The 16,869-nt window shown below is 36.7% G+C and overlaps 1 protein-coding gene across 5 annotated transcripts in view; it reads left to right on the forward strand.

Annotated features, from left to right (window-relative positions):
• Positions 1–13,260, forward strand: part of LOC135104073 (dynamin-1-like protein) — a 53,751-nt gene extending 40,491 nt beyond the window's left edge. Inside the window, exons 9-18 of one of the 5 annotated variants that reach the window (XM_064010980.1) lie at positions 264–427; positions 1,302–1,452; positions 1,581–1,697; positions 2,345–2,443; positions 5,072–5,254; positions 6,078–6,293; positions 6,535–6,588; positions 11,015–11,159; positions 11,538–11,749; positions 11,948–13,260. In XM_064010980.1, coding sequence (XP_063867050.1) covers positions 264–427; positions 1,302–1,452; positions 1,581–1,697; positions 2,345–2,443; positions 5,072–5,254; positions 6,078–6,293; positions 6,535–6,588; positions 11,015–11,159; positions 11,538–11,749; positions 11,948–12,004 — 1,398 coding nt within the window. In that variant the 3' untranslated portion in view covers positions 12,005–13,260. The remainder of the gene's footprint in view (positions 1–263; positions 428–1,301; positions 1,453–1,580; positions 1,698–2,344; positions 2,444–5,071; positions 5,255–6,077; positions 6,294–6,534; positions 6,589–11,014; positions 11,160–11,537; positions 11,750–11,947) is intronic. The other 4 variants (XM_064010982.1, XM_064010983.1, XM_064010985.1 and 1 more) reach the window with 4 other exon arrangements.
• Positions 13,261–16,869: the final 3,609 nt, after the last annotated feature.

The raw sequence follows: 16,869 nt of genomic DNA on the forward strand, positions 1-16,869 counted from the left end.
TTATGCCATTTATATATATATATATATATATATATATATATATATATATATATATATATATATATATATATATATATATATATATATATATATATACACTTTTTTTGGTATTCAGCAATATCTATTTAAACCAGAGTTAATAACACTACTTTATATCTCCATTTAGACATAATCCATGTAAAATTTGTCTCATGATCAGTTTGAGTATTTCAAGTCTGTGAGAACATTGAAACTGGTTAGCTGTAAAGACCTGTTTGTTGCAGACACGGGTGACTATGATGATGTCCCAGTTCCAGTCCCTGCTCAGCAGCTATGGGGATGATGTACAAGACAAGGCCCAGACTCTCCTTCAGATCATCACAAAGTTCAATGCTGCTTACTGCCAGACCATTGAAGGCACTGCCAGAAATATTGAAACCACAGAACTGTAAGTGTAATCTTTAGCAAATCAGACAGTTACTTTCTTGTTGTTTGAAATGTGCTACTCTAAAGAAAGACTTAACTGAAATTTCCTACATTCTGTACACATATGGTAAAAGAAGTTGATCTTCCTAGGCATGCCATAATTTCTCCAGTAAAACTAAGAACTAGCATTGTAGTACCCTCCCGTATGAACAAAATTTTATGTCTTTGAAGCTTAAAGAGGAAATAGAGAAAGAGAGGGTGTGTGGCAGCAGTGTCACAGCTGCTGCTGCTGCCACTTCCAAGACCACAGAAAATCATTATGTGTCTTTGAGCCAATTAGTGATTGGTAAAGGAAGAAAGGAAATTGATATTTCTGAGAAAACAGAGTGTTGAAGGCTTTTTAGAGGCAAAATTGTGCTTTAAACTACAAAGGTGAGGAGTGCAGAGGTAGGCCTTTATGTAGTGGTTATAATGCTGTGGCTATGTAGTTACCTGTGCTACTCTTACTGGTGGAGGCTATGCATTCGTCTATGTATCTTTCACTTGTCTACCTGTCAGTCTTATGAAATATCTTGAAAGCAATCAGTGAATTTCAATGAAATTTTGAAGAAAGGTTGGTCTTAGGCTCATGAATCATTATTAGATTCCAAGGCAGATTCAGGATGTCTTTCTTCATCAAATTTTTCCTGGAATCTCATGGCTTAAGTTAATAGGAAATGTTTAGCACAATCCACACAAGTCTATGAGGAATGTGTGCCTGATTTCACTTGATTGTATGGCATTGGCAGGTGTATGCACTCAGGTTGCCTTCTAGTTGTTAGATATGTTTACTTGTAGCTATAATTGTCATAATCATCAGGCTGAACTGTAATGCACTTGTTTGAATGACTCAACAGCTGTGGTGGTGCCCGGATTTGCTACATTTTCCATGAGACTTTTGGTCGTACACTGGACTGTATCCACCCACTTGCTGGCCTGACACAGATGGATATTCTCACAGCCATACGTAATGCTACAGGGCCGAGACCTGCCTTGTTTGTACCTGAGGTAAAGCATTTTTTTTTTTTTTTTTTTTTTTTTTTTTTTTATACTTGATGAATTTTTTAAAAATGATGATCTAATAATATCTGCTTTGACTTTCTCAAATTATATTGATTACTTTTGGTGCTCCTCAGGTGTCCTTTGAACTGCTGGTGAAGAGACAGATCCGAAGATTAGAAGAGCCATCTCTCCGCTGTGTTGAGCTTGTTCATGAAGAAATGCAGAGAATCATTCAGTTTTGTGGAACTGAGGTAAGTAGGCAGGAGTGAGAGTGTGAGTTTAAGTGAGGGAAAGAGGAGGAAATTTTGTACTAAAAGATACCTGGTCACCTTATGTTTGCTTGTGCCAGATCTTTAAGGTTTATACGGTATTGAAGTGAAATTGAATGTCACCATGTTCTATGCAGGTCATTATTACACCTGTGTACCTGTTTCCAATTCTACTGGAAAAGCATTTTTTATGTGATATATATATATATATATATATATATATATATATATATATATATATATATATATATATATATATATATATATATGGGATCACATTTAACTTATTTCAAAGATTAAGTTAGTCTTAGCCTTTGTGTCTCTCCTCCATAAGTTAGTCTTATCCTTTGTGTCTCTCCTCCAAACATATAAAAACAAAGAAAATATTTATAGAAACTATAAATTGATAATAAATTTCAAAGATTAAATTACTGTCTTATCCTTTGTGTCTCTCCTCCAAACATATAAAAACAAAAGGAAATATTTATAGAAATCATAAATTAGTAATAAATGGCTGCTTTTCCTATATATATTTCTGTAGTTCATTTTGAAATGTTTGTTGTAAGAATGTTGTTAGAGATAAAATACACCTAGTGTAAATCCTAGAAAATATGCTCATTTTACTTCAGGTTCAGCAGGAGATGCTGCGCTTCCCCAAGCTGCATGAGAAGATTGTTGATGTGGTAACTCAGCTTCTGAGGAGACGCTTGCCACCCACCAATGACATGGTAGGATGATGTTCTTTACTTATTTGCTTTTATCTACATCTGTAAAATTGTGTGGATTTGTTTTGGCTCGTTATTTTAAAAATTGTGTGGGCTTCTGTTGGTTCTTTTATTTTGTTTTCATAAAAGGCTCAGTAGGGGATTATTGTAAATCTGAATCTACCAAAAAATATGCTAAGTATGAACATGTTTGATCTGACTGTTTTTAACAATAGCACTGGACTCATAATGCACTTTGTTTTGAACCCCTCCTGGACCTCACATAGAGAGTGGATACTCCTCTAGGCCACCTGGCTGGAGGCTCCTTGCTAAGCATAGGGGGTTAGTACAAGCTCATCTGTATTGATCAGCTTTGGAAATAGTTTGCACATACAGTGATGTGTGGGGAACAAGTACAGTACTCCAAGTTGTAAAACGTGTCTAGCTCAAAGAAAAGGAGTACATAGTTGTTTTCCTTACAATTATTTTTATTTTTCCTTTCATACTCGTATGTCTTGTATTTTATGATTCAAAGGTGTTTTTTTTAGTACACAAAGATTGCTAGTGTAGGTATCATTAATGGGTGTATAATGTAAAAACTGTTTCTCAACAATATATTTGCATGATAGGCGTGCCATGTAAGGCAAAATTATTTTAGATATCCATATGTTCCTTTTCAGTATTATCTTACAATATTTCTGCATGTTATGTTCCTTTTATATATATATATATATATATATATATATATATATATATATATATATATATATATATATATATATATATATATATATATATATATTGATTTTGCTGTAGGATCAGGAAAATTCAAATACATAAGTTTTGATGAATGACCTCAGCAGAGTCTTCATGGCTGTGCTGGTGCATGTGATTGGAGTAGCTGCTGCTGTACAAGATGCAGCAGTGTCTGGAGGAACCAATGGGAGTAACTTTAGCTCATGCTCTGCCACTCCAAATTTACCAAATTTTTCAATCTATGATGCAATTATTCATATTTTTAACGACCTTTCTGTATCTGGCTGACATTGCCTTACCATAGTGGCTGCTGAATGTGTGGCCAGGCCTCACATCTGCCAGTCACAGTATTTCTTATGTTCTCTCTGAGCATATTTTACCTACCTTATTTATTAAGGTACCCTTTTTTACTTGGGCACCTCATCAAACACCTTGTTACAGTTATATTATGCTGTAACCATTCCCTTTATCTGCTGCCTCATAGACTTCATTGTAAAAATGGGGAAAGTAACAACAAAATTCATATACCTGAACCTTAGCAAAGCTTTACTCGAGATCAGTAACCATAGGAAAGGTGTGATGAGTGGGATTGATGCTTCCCATCCAAGAATGATTGCGGCCAATCTTGCTACATACAGTTACTAGGACATTCCCAACATCCCATGGGCCCCACCAAGGTCTGGTACAGCTCACAAAGGTGCCACAAGTTCCTGGTGCAATGTGTGATATGTACATTATTTATTTGTTTGTTTATTTATTTATTTATTTATTTATTTATTCATTTATTTTTTTTTTTTTTTTCTTCTTCACGAAGGCAATAATATGAAAGTTATGAATTATTTTTTGAGTGATGAGTGGCTCGAGTTGATTCATTATTAGCATTTCAACGGGAGAATAGAAAAATAAATTGATAAACTCTTCATAAGTATTCTTGTATATTTTGTATATTAAACTTAAGTCTCTCTCTCTCTCTCTCTCTCTCTCTCTCTCTCTCTCTCTCTCTCTCTCTCTCTCTCTCTCTCTCTCTCTCTCTCTCTCTCTCTCTCTCTCTCTCTCTCTCTCTCTCTCTCTCATAGAGGAGTTTATCATTATCTTAATGGGAAACATATGCTATTCACTTTGAATTACTGGGTCCAAGGGCATGAATTAGCATTATTTTGGTTGGTTCTCCAGTATTTTTACAGTATTTTTTGTTAGCAAGGTACAGCAGCAGCGTGACTCGTTTGCACTAGCAAAGGGTTGAGAGTAATTGATAAAATTATCCCAAAATGATCATTTCTGAAAAACGTCAACATCACACATGTCCATTGAGGGAAACTGCTTGAGTCATGAATCCAGATGTCTTGAAATTAAATTTAAAAAATCGTGGTTTCTCTTCAATGACTACAAGATAACTTTATGGCAAATGCTTTATGTTATTAAATCGTGCAAAGTCTCCATAATGCAATACAGTGATATAAGATAAAAATAATATTTTTTTGTGACATGACTGCTCAGTGCACTCGGTGCTGTGTATCCGGGAATCCACTGCTGTATTTGGATGAATTCCAGAAATACCATTTTATGTCACTGAGACTAGAAACATTTTCTAGCATGTCTAAGAAGTATAGTATAAATGCAGACTAGATTTCTACTAACTAGTATTTTCTTTATATATTGATTTTGTGGTCCTTAAATTATATGAATGATTAGAAATTATCTATTCACTCATTAAAATAAAGACCATTATTTATAGACTGGTGACATAAAAGAAACATATTCAAAGAGGAGCTTTATGAGTGGTAACAAGTTGCAAGGAAAACAGCAAACTAGATCACTATTGCTGATGTTTAACCAATTATGAATTATATTTTGTTTATGGTTCAGTAAATTGTTTGATTGCATTCATCTACATAGGTTGAAAACTTGGTGGCCATCGAGTTGGCTTACATCAACACCAAACATCCAGACTTCCAAAGCAATGCCTCTCTGGTGTCGTCACTGCTGGGAGAGGAAGAGAAGGCACGCTCCATTCCTGTCCGGCGCAGCCATGGCAATGCACCCTCAACGTATGAACAAGAAATAAGGGAGCAGTCCAAGGTGAGGAGAGCCTTGTTGTTTTGAGGTGCATATATGAAAATATCAGTTATTGTGAGATGTGCTCTTTCTAACCTATATTATTACAGATTTACATGTTCATTTTGGTGCATATACTTTTCATTCATAGCAGGTAATGTATTCTGTAACTTTTAAGTGTCATTTGAAGCATTGCAGTAAAGAATTATAGAATTCATGGCAGGATGCTAGTGTAATTTTTGTTTCAGTTGTGAGTTGTCAGTTTGAATAGTAACACTGAGTTTTTCTGTTAAACATTTATTGGGAAGTATTCCCTTTTTTCTTTCTCCATAGACATGCCTTAATTTTCTTGTACAAGTTTTCCCTTACTCTGTATTTTATGTACATTCTTCATGAACATGTTCATATATCCCCTAGTACTTTTATATCTTTTTCACCTTGTTCTTTTATAAGACTTTGAATGCTACACATACATTTGATTCTTTTGCCACACTGTACCTCATCAGTACAAACTTTATCCCTCTTGGAACTAATATTTTCATCCTGTTTGATGATCATTGTATAGAATAACTTTCAGGTCATATTCATCCTAAAGTTTTCATGTGTACCAAGAAAACTTTTCCCTCCATGATGTGGACAATGACTTAAACTCCTTTGAGAGGGAAGTTTCAAGACACTTAACCTTTTTTTTTTTTTTTTTTTTTTTTTTTTTTTTTTTTTTTTTTCCTTTTCAATTAATCTTTAGGGACTGGCATTCTCAGTGAGCTTTTTTTTTTTTTTTTTTTTGCTGGTGCCCCTCTTACATGGGGCAAAAAAAATATGTCAAAAATTTGTTTCAACCTCCCAGACCCAGAGTTTGCAGAACATCCAGAGGTACGTGGGAGATCAACCCCTTCCCCGACCCATGGCACTGGAAGGCCACCCATCACAACCCACAAGCAAAGACCAGGCCAACACCCAGAACTGGTTCTCGTCTCTGATAGCTGGGCCCCGAGCAGAGCACACAGAGCCCAGCAAAGAACAGTCCCATGAGAACTCTCCCAACATGACTCCAACTCATCAGGTTAGGTCACTGACATCCTACTTCTATGTTTTGTCGGTTTGATTCATATTCATTTGCACTCAAAGCCCGTCGCAAGTGCATAGTAAGTTATTCCAGTTTCGACAGCATATTAACTACTACTTATGTTAACTTTATGAATATTACAACTTGAATAACTATTGATTCATCTGTTCTAAATTTATTCTAAACAAACTGACTAATTCTAAAACTCTTGTCTGCTGGTATGTGTGTGGGATCCTAGCTTTTGGCTGTGTCAGCATATGAGGCTTTCACTAATCCTTCTGAAGGTGTAGAGGTTTGTTATATCTTCTACCAGATAGTGATTTGTACTAGTCAAAGTTGAAATCCAGAGTATCATAGACTGAAAGAGATGCACCCACTAGCTGAAACTGGCTTTGATTTGCATTATGATTTTTGTGCATTATATCATTCTCTTTTGGTAGTGATGGCTTCCACTCAGATTATTTAGCAGGTCTAACATGAAATAGCTCAAGGGAAAAGTCTGACATTTTCTCAGCCTGAAACATTTATAGTTGGATGTGATTCCTGATTATTAACATTGTCTTGGTGACAAGAAGATAGACTCTTATGATTTAATAGTTTGTAGTATAATTTGTCATTGAATGTTTTAATTTTTTTCTGCCTGGCTCATGTAGAGGAAAGACCTTTTCAAAAACTCCTTCTGTTCACTATTGCAATATGGAAAGAAAAGTAGATTCAAAATACTCCAGCATACTTTTTTCAATTAGAAATAATGTACCCTTAATGTTATTCTGTTATTCTATACACCATAACTCTCACTTTTGCTCAGTAGATGTGACATTCTGTGTTTCTTAACTTAACTAATCCATTTGTTATACATATTTTAAATAAGTGTCATAGTCTGCCTCGTAGGTAAAGGCTTCACTTGCTGCATCAGTGCTCATGTATGATGAAGCTCCTTATCAAGCCCTGCATTTATTAACCTTTCTTTCAGTGCAGGTTGTAACAGGTATGATTTCTTGGATTTATAGTGAATTCATCTTCCTTATGCTGGAGATGTGTCATAAGATGTAGATTTTGAGGGAATTAACACTGATTTTTTTTATACAAGGTAATACCTTTATGGTTTAGTGCATCTTGTTATCAGCTAAACAATAGCATTTACTTGTTAGCCTACACCACACCAGCAGCTTATATGGAAAACAGTTATATGGAAAACATTTAAGACAGTATAACACTGGGCAAAATTCAATGAGCAATGAGCTTGAGCATTGAGCATACAGTACTTGCAGAACACTTGGTTTTCATGATTTGACTTGATTTTTGGGATTTTTGGCTCCCCATATGGTCAGGAAGCTGCTCATTGAAGAGTGACAATTAAATCTGTTTAACTCCTCAATGCATGAAGATTTAAACATGTACCTATATGTATTTATATATACATATTGTAGTAAATGATAATTCTAATATATGCTTATATGGTGTCAGCAACTTTGGTAAAATATTGTGCTTGTTTCTGTTTGGATGTTGACAGTTGCACTCAGGCATAAACCAAAGCCATGGCCATCACTGCACCCGCACTGATTGCATGTGCAAGAGTTCTGCAGAAGTTCAGTGGCATATATTCTATAATAGAATTAATAAGGAATTACAGCAATCACAACACGTTTTTCTCCTTACCCAGTCATCATAAGATGCTGAGTAATGCTATGACACAGCACACTTTGCTGCAGTACATAGAGTGGAGGTTGGTCAGGTGATGTGGTCAAAAGTTCCAAGACTGTTTCTACTGCAAACAAACAGAGCAGGTCTTAATCATACAAGCCCTGTAAGAGAAATCAATAACTTTCATGATTCCTACATGGCATCACCTGTGTTATACTAATTTTTATAAGCTTGTCTCTATGATTACTTCCATTATCCATATGAACCTGACAAGTTGAGCCAAGCAAACATCATATTGTGCATCTATATTGTGCATCTAATTTCACTGTAATGAGCTATGACATCAGAGAGAGAACTTTTCATGCAGGCAACCTGAACTGTGGCACAATGGAAATTGAGTGCTCCATCATGACAGTATGCCTACTCTTTGGAAACTTGCAGTAACTTTGCAGTTTTAAGTCACAGTAATGCATATCATCATCCCTCATCTTCCTCTTTCCAAGACGAAGTTCAGGGTCAAGGGTCTTCATTTTGACACCATGGAGGACTGACAGTGCAAAGTGCAGATGGTGCTTAACAGGTTTAAGGAATAAGAATTCAAACAAACATTTTAAACATGGCAGAAGCACTGAGAGGGGTGTATTGCTATATAAAGTGATTTCTCTATAGGGCATGGCAGCAAAATTGAAATTAGATAAATTTTTTTGGTCTCTTTTGTACTTGAAGACAACTGACATTGCTCACTACACATCAAACTATAGTGTCAGTGTGAGGATATCAGTAAACTTGCTGCCTAGCACATATTAGCCACTTGAGTTCATTGAATTCAGCCCAGTGTGACTCTTCTAGTCTTGGTCTTGATCATTGGCTCAGTAACAAGATTCATAGAAAGAATGTGTACGTGAACCCTGCCAGTGACTAGTAAAAAAATATGAAAATCTAGTCATAGAAAACATTAAGGTGAAAATATCTATGATCCCTTAGATGTCATGGTAATTTGATTATGGCTTCAATGATATTAAAGTCATTTGTGGTTACTGTAGGGGAACTGACGTATAGATGCATGTTATGCACTTAGCTACAACAGAGTATTAAAGCTTTGAATGCTTACTAGTTGCCAGGTTATATTTGCAAACATTACTTTGTGATAAACATGATTAATTTTTGCCCTACAAGAGAATAAACTTGATTCTAAATGCAGATGTATAGCATATGAGCTTCACTGCTTGGTAGCACAGAGTTGATGCAACTGCAGCTAAAGTCAGTAACATTATGCATAGGCAAAGCTTTGCTTCATACTTGCACCTTGCACAAAGAAATAAGATTTCAACAGCATCAAAATATGTTAAACATTATGTATTTATTACAATATTTTTTCCCCAATTTATCAGTGTATCCTCAAATATAAGACCTTACAAGCTAAAGAAGATTGAGCCTCCCACCACAGAATAGTTTCTCTCTCTCTCTCTCTCTCTCTCTCTCTCTCTCTCTCTCTCTCTCTCTCTCTCTCTCTCTCTCTCTCTCTCTCTCTCTCTCTCTCTCTCTCTCTCTCTCTCTCTCTCTCTCTCTCTCTCTCTCTCTCTCTCTTTCGGAAGTGTCTGTAACAAGATGCAAAGTGTTGACTCTTCAGCCATCATGATAGGGTTTGTAGCCATGAGAAGTGTCACCAGGCCAGCAAAGATGTCATTCCACTGAATGAACATTCTAATGTCTCTTTCAGCATGATCAGACAGACTTGTAATTGTTAGGAAATAATAGAATAAAGTGCATTGGGTAAATACGAAAGAAGTAGAACCATTTCTAAGTCATGGAATCATTTAACAGAAAACACATCAAGCTCAGAAGGAATGTGATCCTTTCTTATTGATGAGTTTTTTTTCCAGCCTTTCTATTGACAAACATGTTTTTTTTTTTTTAACACTGATATTTATTTGCCTTTTCTTTTTACAACAATCACTTGTACTATTGGTTAATTTCAGTAGTCTCCAGTATTTTTTTTTTTTTTTTTTTTTTTTTTTTTTTTTTTTTTTTTTTTTTGCTGCAGGCATGAACTGTGAATGTAAGGTGAAGAGGATAGAGGAGATGGGAATTAAGTGTTAGTAAACACTTTAATTGTGGGAGTGAATCATGGTAGTAATATCTTGACATGACAGTGAATCATAGGAGTAACACCTTGATGTGATAGTGAATTGTGGGAGTAACACCTTGATGTGATAGTGAATCATGGGAGTAACACCTTGACATGATAGTAAATTGTGGGAGTAACACCTTGACATTGTAGTGAATCATGGAAGTAACACCTTGACGTGATAGTGAACCGTGGGAGTACACCTTGACATTATAGTGAATTGTGGGAGTAACACCTTGACATGATAGTGAATTGTGGTAGTAACACCTTGACATGACAGTGAATTGTGGGGTAACACCTTGATTTGACAGTGAATTGTGGGAGTAACATCTTGACATTACATACTCCAAAATATTATAAAATGAATAACATGTTTGAATGTGAATGAAAGGCAAGTGTATGTTTTCATTTCATTTATTTTGAAGTGGTAAAATTTCCCCCACCAGTCTGAACTTATATATTTGCTTTGCTTTATTCTATCTGCCTCTCTATCACAGACACCACTCTGCATGTTTGGCAAATGGCTATTAGCATAAAATAATTATACATATTTCAGGTTTAACCAAATTATAACGTACTCTTGTTTGTAAGAATCTTGAATTTTATGTAAGCTTGCTTCCCCAAATTATAACAGGGTTTTATTTAAAGAATGTTGAACTTCATGCAGGTTCATTTCCTCTAAGAAAGACAGTGATATGATTATGCTGGAATCTTGCACAGTGAACTTTTGGCTCCACAGACCATGAGGTTGATTAATCATAGTTCATGATATCAAGGCTTCTAATGTACATACAAAGCTGATTGCTACCTGCCTAACTAGAATGCAGTTGAAAAGTAATAAGGAAGATGCTGCTAGCTTGGCATTGTAGAGGCTTCTGCTTATTAGTTCTCTCTCCTCCCTTCTTCTCCCTCATCTTCCCTGTGTGGGTGTGGTGTACAATGGCAGGCAGAGAAGTTGCCGCAGCTGCCCCCACCACCAGCTGAGGGTGGCATCCTGTCCCCACAGAAGCCAGTCAACCTGCTGCCCGAGGTGCCCATGCAGCAGTCACGCAAGCTCACTGAGAGGGAGACTAAGGATTGTGAGGTCATAGGTGAGTCCTAGAGCTCCTGACATGTGTTATGACTTAAAGTTCATGGAATTATTGTTTTAGAGCTGCTTATAATTATTTAGTATTTTGTGATTCAGTGGACTGTAGTGTATGTGCTTGTCAAGTGATTGTCATTAAAAAAACTTGAGACTTAATCATATAGGATGGATGGCAAACTATGTACAGCAGTTATAAGTCCTTACCTTGCATAAGATAGGTTACCTGTCATGGGCTGTGGTACCTTGTGTGCATTGTGTGGAGGAGACCCATAGAAGTTAGACTTCATTATGACAGTTTTGCAAGGTGAAGGAGTAATGACTATTGCAGTCACAGTGAATGATATAAAAAAAAACAATAATAATGGTAATCATACCTCCACAGAACGCCTCATCAAGTCCTATTTCTACATAGTGCGAAAGAGCATTCAGGATAAGGTGCCCAAGGCAGTGATGCACTTCTTGGTAAACCATGTGAAGGACAACCTGCAGTCAGAGCTGGTGAAGCACCTCTATCGCACTGATGAGATCGATACCTTCCTCTCAGAGTCACCAGAAATCGCCCAGCGCAGGAAGGAGGCAGCTGAGATGCTTAAGGTGGGGATTCTTTGTGCTGCTTTAGTCATGCTAGGCCAACTATGCCCTGATTAGAAAATACAGTAATGAGTGAATATATTGTCTTTTAATATTTAATTTTCTAATCATTATGTGAAATAGGGAAGAACACAGTAGTTCATCAAACTGCCAGTGTTGTGGAACCCTTCCTTGAGTACCAAATAATTTCCATATTTTCAGGCATTGCAGCATGCAAATGTTATCATCGGTGAAATTCGGGAAACCCACATGTGGTAGAGGCGCAGTGCACACAGAGGCCTTCACTTGTCAAGCATCTGTGTTACACAGCACAGGAATATTCATATACAACACCCCAGATAAATTAATGTATATCAGATGCAGTCTTTGAGTTTTCTATATTTGTTTATTTCTTACAACCATTCATTCTTAACTGGAGAGAATTTTATATTTTAAATCAAAGATTTTTTTATATGCTTTATGGAATTGAGAAGTAAAGTTCATGTCCTAGATCTCATGTGTTAACCTTTATGCAAAACTACAGACATGATTTTTACCATGATTCGTTTTAAAAACCCTGCCAACACATTTAAGTTTGATACATAAGATAACCAAATTATTCACACAAAGACATGTACATACAACCTGCTTGCTTATTTCACATGACTGCAGAACTACCACTTAATCCATAATACTGTTAGGTAACTCATTCGCCCAAGTAATGTGTAGGCAATCCTGTATCTTGATTCTTGTAAGTGCTGATGGTATATACTACTACATACATGTACATATTGGTCATATTTTTATGCACTTTAACTTTTGTCTCAAAAACTGTGTAAATAGTAGGTTAATTTCCCGTTTGTTAAATTGTTTTAGTACTAAGAACAAATATTATTACCAGGAACCATAAGTGAAGGAACTGACACCCTGACCTGTAGCCACCCACGATATTAGCGGCCCCTCAAGAACCCTTTAGGTGTGGTGGTCTGAAGTCTGAAGCAATAGATAAACTGGGGAAAAACAGCAGATGATTGCTTGGTTGAGGGAAATTGACACAGGAATTTTAAGGACTGATTAAAGGGATTTTGTATTTATGTATGCATGTATGTATGTGTGTAAGGTTGTATGGTAGTGGTTATTTTTTAAGAATATTTTTAGCTCACAACAGTTTTCTTCAGTCAAGCCATCAGTCGGCTAATTTCACATACGTACTTAGACAGGGGCTCTTTGTGGATATAGATAGTTAAAGTAAACCTTGATGTTTTCAGAGTCTAAAGTTGAATATATGATTAAAGTTTAAGGATGTATCTTTGTAATAGTGGTGTTTTCTTTGGTGACATAAGAGTGTATGCAATATGCTGCCAGCAGTGCTCAGGGGTGACATGGTTCCACTGCAATGAACAAAGTCTTCTTAAAAGTGTTGTATGTAAAGATAATCATGAAAGTGAAGACTCTTTAGTTCACTCTTCCCTGAGCTTCATCGAGTGCATGAAGCGACACAACTCTTCACTGTATAAAATAAAGGCTTCATTTCATAGAGTGTTTTGACTTGACTTTTGTTAAAAGTAAATTTAAAATGTGAATTATAAGTTAAGTTCACAGTAATGCTGTCAGAATCATTCACTGACTCAGGAAAGTAATAATTTTTCCTCTATTTTCAGCATTAAAGAGCATGACAATACTTGTCTGCTTGAAACAGTTGATGTATAATTTAGATAAGCACAGTATCTTGTCTTGAAGTATACTATCTACTTATGTAGATAGTATACTTTACTTGGCAGTTAACTGCAACAAGGAAGCAAAACTCAAAAGACTGTCTGTTGTTTTATATGATGTGAATGAGATTTATTTTGATCAGAAATGAGGTATGTTAATGTTCTACTTTTATCTATTACAGATCACTGAAATACATTTTTTTATAATGTGTGTATGATATAACAAAGCCTTCATGGATCAAGTATTGTCATGTCAGACATAATATAATGCAAGTCTGTGTTATTCAGTAGAATCTCAGAGATCTGCACTACACTGGCTGCAGGGTTGGAATGGAAATAGGACCATTTCCCTTGAAAATGGTATTATAATACAAACCAAGATGCTGCTACAACCACATGTGTATGAGATTGCCCAGCCTTATGTGGTTGTGAGGCGGTCTTGTGCCAAATTGCTCCTGGGTCAAAATTTCTCCTGGATGACGTAACTGTGCATGAGCACCATATCAAGGAGAGAACATCAAAACATCACCCAGGTATTTTATATATTTTGCATATTATCAACTTTTTTTAACTATTGTTTCATTGTATGTGTATACGTTAAGAGAGGAATGAAGCAAGTCAACAAGAGCAAGTGATAACAGAGCACCAAAACCCTGTGTGAGTGTATTATCAGCATTGGTATGGAGTTTTATTGACAAATTATTAATGCTTCATTGTCTGTAGAATATGTTACAATAGGAATGGAGCAAGTAAACAGTGGTAAGTATAACATATTTGGTACAGGTGTTTTTTTATTATTTCCTTGTTTCTTGCTCCATCATTCTAGACTCATTATTTTACAAGGAAGAGTGGGGAATGCCTAGATGTATAGTTATTGGGACTGAACATCAATGAAAGTAGATAGATCATTAAGGTTGTGTTAAGGTTGTCTCATGAAATATGTTTAAGAAAGTATATGACTGCCACATCAGACAGAATTGAATCACATCACACTGAATATAGATAAATGCATTTGAAATTCCCTTTCACTCTTTACTAGTAAGACTGTGATCAGCAAGCAAGCTTGTTACCACTGCCTACCTCTCTTTATTCTGCTGTTAGTACAACTGCTACTACAACTGTCTCATACAAGATGGCCAACACACACACACACACCTAGCAGCAAGTAGGTACAGGATGTAACCTGAGGGATTGTGGCCTCACTGTCCCAGTGTGTGGTGTGTGAGTGGTCTCAGTCCTACCCAGAGATTGGTCACTATGAGCTCTGAGCTCTTTTCTGTAGCATAACAGCTGGCTGGGTGACCAGCAGACGCCTGTAGGTGAATCACACACACACACACACACACACGTGTGTGTGTGTGTTACAAACTTGCTGAGTTTTTATTCTAGAGTGGTGGATATAATGCAAGAAAGAGATGAATGGGCAAATTGTGTTTATTTAGACCTGAAGAGGGCCTTTGATAAAGTGCCACACAAGAAATTGTTGTGGAAGTTGAAGCATAATGGTGGGCTAAGGGGGAGCCTGCTGAGATGGATGGAAAATTTCTTGACAGAGAAATGAGAACGGTGGTAAAAGATAAAAAATCATCATAGAGGGAAGTCATAAGTGGAGTATCCCAAGGCTTAGTACTTGCACCAATCATGTTTGCAGTTTATATAAATGATATGACAGAGTGTGAACAGCTACATGAGCTTTTTTGCAGATGATGCAAAGTTGCTGAAGAAAGTTGAGAGTGCAGAGGACTGTGGAACATTACAAGAAGACCTGAATAAGATATCAGAGTGGAGTTATAGATGGGAAATGGAATTTGATTTAAAGAAGTGTAAAGTAATAGAATCTAGAAAAAGTACAAGAAAAGTAAAAGGAAATTGTGTGTTGAATGGTGTAAGGTTGAGTGGAACAGAAGAGGAAAAGGATCTCGGTGTTACAGTGACTGGGAACCTGACCCTGGAGAAACACATTAGCAAAATTACAGGAGAAACCTATAACATGTTCAGAAGAATAAGGCAGGCCTTTGCATATATGGATGATGAGATAGTCAGGAAAATGATCGTGTCGCTGATAAGACCTAGACTAGAATATGCAGCAGTAGTGTGGTCGCCATACAAGAAAAAGGATATAAGGAAGTTGGAGAGAGTTCAGAGAGCAGCTACGAAGATGGTACCAAGTATCAGGGACTTGTCATATGAAGAGAGACTTACAAGGATACATCTACCAACGATGGAAAAGAGGAGAGAAAGGGGAGACTTGATTGCGATATATAAAACATATGAGGGAGTAGACTTAATGGACAGGAGCATTAGCATAAGTAGACATATGGACAGGAGCAACTTAATGGTCTGGGATACACAGGACACTAGAGGACATGGAAAGAGGCTAAAGAGGAGTGCTTGTAGAAGAGATGTCAAAAAGTATAGTTTCCCATATAGAAGTATTGATGTATGGAACAGTCTAGATGAGGAGGTAGTAAATGCAGAAAGTATACATGGATTCAAGGCTAAGTTGGATATTAAAAGATATGGAGATGGGACAGCACGAGCATAGCTCTTTTCCCATAAAGCATAACTAGGCAACTAGGTAGGTAAATACACACACACACACAAACCAATTTACTTTTTGTTTCTTTTGGTTTGGTCTCTCTCTCTCTCTCTCTCTCTCTCTCTCTCTCTCTCTCTCTCCTGTTGAATATAAGGACAAGGAGCAGAAAAGTTGTTTACACTGTTTTACCAGTGTTGTTTGCATTGTTTGTTTGATTTGTTGACTTACATAGCATATGAACAAAGAATCAGCTGTATATGACTGCTGTTTACCTGTCTCCCTTATTAAATCACATCTCACCTTTCCCACTAGCACATCCTCTGTCTCACTGTCAGTTAGGGGGGCACTGCATTCCTGCAACTGTCCCTGACTGGCCAGCTGATGCCCCTTGATGTCTACAGGGCCGTGGTGAGGAAGGCAAGGACTCAAGGTAAACTGTTTGCTACCTTGTTTACACCTTCATATGTTCTCATTATTATTTGACTTCTAATCTTTCAAAAATTTCTGAGCAAAGTTAGTACCATTCATTGCCTCAAAAACTCCATCAAATGAACAAAGCCTTCCAGACAACCATCCCCTCTTTTTCAGTGACACTCAACTGTCCCCCTCTTCCATACTAAACAGCCTTGGTCTGTCCTTTACTTATAATCTAAACAGCAAACTTCACATCTCATCTCTTGCCAAAATAGCTTGTATGACATTAGGCATTTTGTCGTCCACCAGTTTTACTCAATACCCCCACACTCCCAACCTCCCTGGATGTTAACTCAGTACAGGGGCCTTATCCATCAACGTACCTCCCTTTCTCTCTGTCAATGAAGTATGCCTTGCATGTATCGTGGGAGAGGTTCCACTCGTGAAAATATTCAGTAAGGCTGCTACTGGGATAA

This window comes from Scylla paramamosain, chromosome 10, assembly GCF_035594125.1.
Source record: "Scylla paramamosain isolate STU-SP2022 chromosome 10, ASM3559412v1, whole genome shotgun sequence".
In the NCBI taxonomy this organism is placed as follows: Eukaryota; Metazoa; Arthropoda; class Malacostraca; order Decapoda; family Portunidae; genus Scylla; species Scylla paramamosain.